At 48.6% G+C, this 7500-nt stretch overlaps 2 protein-coding genes across 2 annotated transcripts in view; both read left to right on the forward strand.

Annotated features, from left to right (window-relative positions):
* The window catches only part of LOC311313145 (follistatin-related protein 1-like), a gene marked incomplete at its 5' end in the record, with an annotated part of 13322 nt that extends 12638 nt beyond the window's left edge, over positions 1-684 (forward strand). The window contains one exon of the mRNA XM_084443206.1: positions 1-684. This exon is cut by the window's left edge and continues 1076 nt beyond it.
* A 660-nt stretch (positions 685-1344) lies between these two features.
* lrrc58b (leucine rich repeat containing 58b) overlaps positions 1345-7500 on the forward strand; it is a 9287-nt gene continuing 3131 nt past the window's right edge. The window contains exon 1 of the mRNA XM_084443601.1: positions 1345-2014. Within this exon, the coding sequence (XP_084299727.1) occupies positions 1560-2014 (455 nt within the window). The 5' untranslated portion in view covers positions 1345-1559. The remainder of the gene's footprint in view (positions 2015-7500) is intronic.

The raw sequence follows: 7500 nt of genomic DNA on the forward strand, positions 1-7500 counted from the left end.
GTTCTTAGTGTAGGATCAGGCTTCGTCTGCGCCTGCGTACCGGCCGGGTAGTCTAGTAGAACCGCCCAGCACCACACCTGGAGCTGAGCTGAGGACAACAGGGAGAGAACCACGTGAAACCAAAGTGTGTTGACGATGTGTGACTGATGTAGCTACACCCGCCCCTCCAGGTAAACACATGACCCCTGGACCCAGCAACAACACCATACCTGCGCTTTCAAAGACCACTGCGAACAGAAGGACTAGCCTGGCTGTCCGCTAACCTAGCTTAGACGCTTCTAACTGAGTGTATGAGATGAGTAGGCTACTGTATGTGTGTACTTGAGTGTGTGTGTGTTTGTAATTAGATGTTTTTAAGAAATTGTGTGTGTGGGGGGGGGGGGGTTGTCGTTTTATCCCATTTGAGAATTGTTTGTGGTTATCAATCAGTGCCTTAAAAACCCAAACATGTCTTCACCTTAGCGTGCACGCCACAGTTAGACAGTCATCGGTCAGAATACTAGGAGAGTTGGCCTAAAATAGTGCTTTGTGATTTTGTCAGTGTTAGAATGTGTGTGTGCATGTGTGAGTGTGAATGTTGCATGTGTGTGTGTGTGTGTGAGTGAATGTTGCATAACTAGGTTTAAACTAGGCCTTCTACACAGGAAGTATGTAAGGTATAAGTATATACATATGCCAATAAAACCCCACACAATACTACCATAAGGGTGTCGTCTTATCTCATCTTGTCAGCCTTGTGTCATGTGTGTGCGTGCGAGCGTGAGAGAGTAAACCGAGAGAAGTCTAGGCTTTGGCAAATGTAGCCTTTCATCACATAGTGACTAAAGAGTGAGAATGCAGACACACTTATCTCCACACACACGCTCTCTCTCTGTCTGTCTCTCTCTGTCTGTCTCTCTCTCTCGAAGTCTTGCATAATGGAACTCGAGGGATTACGTAACAGTCCACACCTGGCACGCTGACCAGAGACGGCTGTGGAATATGGCTCTCCAGGATCCTCACCAGAAACAATCTCTCTGTCTTTAAGAGTTCATAATTGCGCATCTTCTGACTGCAACATAAACTCGGTAGAAGGGCGTTTTAAAGGTTACATATGAGCGTCAATTCATTTGAACTACGCCCCCCCACGCCCTATGGAATCAGATATAAACCACACGCGGTGAAAGGGTTAACTACAGTAGGGCGGAGCTACTGCCCTGTCGGCCGGGCCCTGGAACATGTACCACGCATAACACACCAGTGAACGGCCGCTTTGTTGAGTGATCTAGGCAGATTCTGGCACATTTCCGACGCGAACTCTAAACATGACCATATGGGCACCGCTGAATTATTACTGACCTAGATCGCATAATGAGATACAGTTGAGAGTATATTGACTAGTTTTATGGAGTTATGGTCGCTCGACACACAAATACAAAGAATGTTGAGTTGAAACCGTCGGGGAAAACTCGGGGTCCATCCGACGTCTTTCTTTAGGGAGCCATTTGGGGCTTTACGGGGAAGTTTCTACTAGTACGACCACTCGTCTTGGACATTGAATTTGACTCCGCTCTTCGAAAATGGAGGTTTACGAAGGAGCCGCGCCCGGCGAGGGGGTTCTAGACTTGTCGCGTTTGAACCTGAACACTTTGAGTCTTGACAACGTCAGCGAGGAGCGCAGACGGGACACCAGGCAGCTGTATCTGACCTTCAACCGGCTGACCGCGCTCCCCGCGTCCATCTGCCTCTTCTCCAACCTCGAGTTCCTGGACATCAGCAACAACGGACTGACGGTGATCTACGAGGACATTACGCGGCTCGCCAGGCTACGGACGCTGATTGCCAAAAACAACCGCCTGGATGAGTACTCGCTGCCCAAAGAGTTCGGCTCCATGCAGCTGGAGGTGCTGAACCTCAGCGGGAACAGGTTCGAGGAGATGCCCGGCCAGTTCATGAAGCTGCGGCGTCTGCAGTCGCTGTCTCTCGGGGGAAACAGACTCAAAAGTATACCCGGGGAGATAGAGCATTTGACCAGGTAGGTCCCCACTGAGCAAAGACACGTCTAAAAGACGTCTCTTAGATGTCTTTTTTGTCTTTTTCGGACGTCCAAAGACATCCAATTAGGAGCCAGAATGAAAGTTTTTTTTAGACGTTCAGATATTTAACCTGTTCTGCATGTCCACATACGTCTTAGAGGGGTCCAAACCAGACGTGTGAATATTGAGGGGGTCCAGCAGACGTACAAATGGGGTTCTGGACCGACGGACGTTATTAAGACATGATCTGAACGTCTCCCTGACGTTGTGTGTTTGCTGGGTCTACTGCGCCAGATTGGTTCCGTTTTACGCACAGCTGGATACATTGTTGCGGTGTTGTGATGACTAACAACGCTCGTTAACTTGGAACAGTGAGCTTATTACTAAGTTCTAGACTGACTACAGTAGCAAGGGCCCCATAGCAGCGACGAGTTGGGCCCCTTCAGAGGACAAGAGGGTTGTTGTGGCCGAACTAGAGCCTCCACGTTCGGTTTATTACTTTCAGCGAGCCTGCAGAAATAGGCTACTTCACCATTACCATGGAAAACCTGAGAGACAGTCATATTTAGTATTGTTTATTTCTTTGTTTGTTTATTTGTTTTGTTATACTGTACCCCCTCCCCGGCTGGAAATTATCTTGTGCTCTTCTGTCTTCTATCATCATCGGTTGAGTCTGGCGAGAGCTAGCGTTGAGGTTAAGTGCCTTGCTCAAGGGCACAACAGTAGGCTAGGCATTGATGGGAAGACACTAGTTTAGTTGCCCGCTTGCCAAGGGCCCCTGTCCGGCGTGTGGTGCTCTAACCACTGAGCTACCACCCGACAAGAGAGTGACAGAAAGTGCATTTGAGCTGCCATTCTGCTGGCCTGTCTGTGCTCGGTGTTGTTGGGAAAGTTGCGGCCTTGACGGCCATGTTTAGGGTTACCGTCAGGGGCATGATGGGACATGATAGGACTGGTGTGGCTGGCGTACAACACTTCTCAACATCCACAGAGATGGTGACTGGGTGTATGTTAGTCATCAACACAGTTTGTTTGCTTGTGTGTGAGTGTGTGTGTGTGCGTGCTACCGTGCGTGAGAGAGAGAGAGAGAGAGGAGAGAGAGAGAGAGAGAGAGAGAGAGAGAGAGAGAGAGAGAGAGAAGTTGTGCACGTGTGAGAGAGAGAGAAATTGTGTGTGTGTGTGGTGAATAGGAGGAGTCTTTGTTTATTTATTGTCTTATCATGTGAGTGTTTCTCTGCTGCAGGTTACTGTGACCTTGTTACTGTGAGATTTTTTTTTAAACATTATATTGCAGTCATTAAGCTGACGCTTTTATCCAAAGTGACTTACAATAACCGCATTTAACATAGGAAAAGCCAATGTTCTACTACTCACCAGAACTCACAAGTGCATCTCCTTTCTAAAACGAGCATAATCTAGTGCTGAAGACAAAGTGCAACAATAATAATCTAAAATACAATAAGTGCTTAGGAGGGAGGATCATTGAAGTACTTCTTGAAGAGGTGAGTTTTGAGTCTGCGGTGAAAGATGGGCAGCGACTCTGCTGTCCTGACATCAGTGGGCAGGTCGTTCCACCACTGCGGGGCCACAGGACAGAGAAGAGCCGTGACCGTGTCCATCGACCGCAGGGGCCTCGGAGTGACGGGGCAACCAGACAGAGGGGCGTAGTTGAGCTCCTAAGGGAGGCCCCCCCCATCTCTCTCTCCTTCCCACCACTCTCTCCCGCTCTCTCCTCTCTCTCTCTCTCTCTCTCTCTCTCTCTCTCTCTCTCTCTCTCTCTCTCTCTCCCTCCATTGCCAGTCAGTCACTGCTGTGTCATCAGTTCTTCTGGCCAGACGGGCTGACGGCTCACTTTCACTGACGCGCCATCCCCGTTTCACTCTCTCTCTCTCCCTTCATTCCCCTCTCTCTTTCTGTCTCTCTCTACCTTCCCTCTCTCGCTCTCTACCTTCCTCCTCTCTCTCCCTCCCTCCCCTCTCTCTACCTTCCCTCTCTCGCTCTCTACCTTCCCCCTCTCTCTCCCTCCCTCCCCTCTCTCTACCTTCCCTCTCTCTCTCCCTCCCTCCCTCCCCTCTCTCTTTCTGTCTCTCTCTACCTTCCCTCTCTCTCTCTCCCTCTCTCTCTCTCTCTCTCTCTCTCTCTCTCTCCCTCTCTCTCCCTCTCTCTCTCTCTCTCTCTCTCTCTCTCTCTCTCTCTCTGTCTCCTCCTGGCTAGGTGTGTGTGTGTGTGCGTTCTCTCAGTATATTGATACACCAGCCCTCATGGGGTGATGCAATGTTGGGTGATTCAGTTCCAGACGTAACCTTATTGAACACGGCTTGGTAGATCTCATACACACACACACACACACACACACACACACACACACACACACACACACACACACACACACACACTTGCCCAGGCCAGAGAGGGATTGGTCCCAGCACCTCTGTGTGGTATGTGCATAGTGAGTGTTTCTCTAGTTTTTGAAGAGGCTACCGTAGCCGGCTGGGCCCAGTGTGACTGCAGGACGAATCCACACACTCTCTCTCTCTCTCACACACACACACACACACACACACACACACACACACACACACACACACACACACACACACACACACACACACACACACACACACACACCGGTCGTCCTCTTCAAACACGGACACAGCAGCAGCCCCAGGGCCTCCGGGTCCTTGCCTTTGATACTGTAGATCATGCGATCCTCATCAAAAGACTGGAGAAGTGGGTTGGCCTCTCCGGTCCAGTCCTAAATTGGTTTAGGACCTATCTAACCGGTCGTGATTTCTTCATTGCCCTCGGTGACCATAGCTCAGGAAAGATCCCTATGACCTGTGGGGTGCCCCAAGGATCGATCCTAGGACCTCTACTCTTCAGCCTGTACATGCTGCCCCTCGGCAGTGTCATCAGGAGGCACAACATTAGCTACCATAGCTACGCAGATGATACCCAACTCTATATTTCTGTAACACCCAGTAACTACAGCTCGATTGACTGCCTTGTTAAGTGTATTATGGATATAAATGTATGGATGTCACATAATTTCCTCCAGCTAAACCAAGACAAAACAGAAGTACTGATCATTGGTGAAAAAGCTGAAAGAGAGAAACTAGCTGCACATTTAAAAACTCTGGCAATTGACACCAATTGCCAGGCTAAAAACCTACGTGTCATACTTGACTCAGATCTTAATTTCAATACCCACATCAAGAATATTACCAAGACATCTTTTGACCACTTAAGAAACATTGCCAAGGTGCAACCCTTTCTCTCTCAGGCTGACACTGAAAGACTAATGCATGCTTTCATCACAAGCAGGCTGGACTACTGCAATGCTCTACTATCAGGCCTAGCAAAGAAAGCAATCTCTAAACTACAAATGATACAGAATGCTGCAGCATGAGTCCTCACTAAGACTAGACGAAGGACACACATCACACCAGCCTTAAAATGACTACACTGGTTACCTGTCAACTCTAGAATATACTTTAAAATACTATTACTAGTCTATAAATCTCTCCACAGTCACGCACCAGAATACATTTCAGACATGCTTGTCAGGTACATGCCCAACAGACCACTCAGATCCTCAGGTACTGAACTCTTAACAGTTCCAAAAGCCAGGACCAAGAAACACGGAGAGGCAGCTTTTAGTTTCTATGCCCCCAACCTCTGGAACACCCTGCCGGAGTGCCTAAGAAGGGCTGAAACAACGGAGGTCTTCAAGCGAGATCTCAAGACGTAACTTTTCAGCCTAGCCTACAATCACTAGCCAGGACCTTGAGACACAGAAAGGCAGCCTCCAACCTACCTGTGAATCCTCTGTATACATTGGTGTACATCCTGTTATGCACTGTGTGTATATTTAGATGTGTATACAGATGCTGGTTGCCCTGCAACGGGCATGTTCTGTTTTAATATCTGTTGCTTTTATGGCTCAGTGTGCTACTAACCCTTTTCTGCCTCCCCTCTCCCTAGTGCCTCTCTCTCTCCCCCTCCTATCTTCTAACCAGGTCCACTGGATGCCCCACTGTCACCTGCAGACCACCCTGAGTCCGATAGATACCCCCGTGTCTGCTGTGGATGTCCAGTACAGCCACTAACCCTGTCCTCCTCCCTAGTGTCTCTCCCTCTTATACTCTAAACCCGCATGTACACTGTACGATAAAACCCACGGTTCTGGTGGTCGTCGGTTGTTGCAGACTATCGTAGCTCATCGTACGCAAACTCGGGACTCGCAAGTCTCAGAGTGTGAGAAGGTGTACGATCTGCGATTCATCGCTACGACTTTCTACGACGAGGCTACGACCTCCCGACAAAATATCTGGCATGTCAGATATTTTCGTCGTAGATCGCAGACCACATAGAAGTTAAGCCAAGATGAATCGTGGGCACAATCGTGGCTGACAGAAATCGTATAGTGTGAATACAAATCGGATAGTGTGAATACAAATCGGATAGTGTGAATACACACTTCGTACGGTCGTACGGTCTTGAGACGGAGTCCCGGTCGTACAGTGGGAAGGAATCCCCGATCTAAGATTTTTTCAGTCGTACAGTGAACAGAAGGCTTTAAACAGGTCCTGTAGACTCCCCCTGTCTCCTGCAGGCCACCCTGTAGCAGGCCACCCTGTAGCAGGCCATGGAGAACCCCCCCCTCCCATCCTCGGCCAAAAGTCCACCTTATTGCTCCTGGAAAGGCCCTCTGCCTCCTCGTGACTAGCTCCTTCTCAGTCAGCTGTCCCTACCCTGCCAACCCTACCCGTTTTTTACCCTTTAACCTCTCTGCTCTCTGTCTCCCCACCTCTGCTTTGCGTCATTCTCTATGAGCCTGTTCTGCTAAGTGCTTACTGTGCTTTGTTATATGATTCACGCAAATATCATATTAGAGACTACAGGGATAGCTAACACATAATGGCCGACCATGTAGGCTACTTCTCTGTAACTATTTGTGCACTCTCCTGTTAGTCATGTCTCTCTCATGAAGTATCTAGTCTGTTTACTGCTCTGGATATGTTCTTAGCCAATAGACAAACATACTCCAGGAGCTTGCTCGATCGTCTCGAGAGGTCAGGGAAGAATTTTTACAGCTCACTTTTCTGGCCCCCGGGTGAAACAGTTTTTTTTGCTTCTCTCTGGAATATGTAGGGGTGGGACCTAACCCCCCCCCATTGCTCTCTGTAAAGCGCATTGTGTTGCATCTGTGTATGAACTGCACTATACAAATAAAGTTTGATTTGATTTGATACATCGTTGTCACCTACGGTGTGTGTGTGTGTGTTTATATCCTGGAGTATTAGAAAGCATGTGTGGAAACAGGAGAAAACCGCCCTTAAATCTAAAATATTAGCTGAAAATGTATAGGAGACGACTCTGGTCAGCTGAACTGTATAGAAGATGACTGTCTGGTCAATTGGAAATAGAGGATGATTCTCTGGTCAGTTGGAAATAGACAGAAGATGACTCTCTGGCCAGCTGA

Source organism: Borostomias antarcticus (genome assembly GCF_949987555.1).
Source record: "Borostomias antarcticus genome assembly, chromosome: 9".
Taxonomy (NCBI): Eukaryota; Metazoa; Chordata; class Actinopteri; order Stomiiformes; family Stomiidae; genus Borostomias; species Borostomias antarcticus.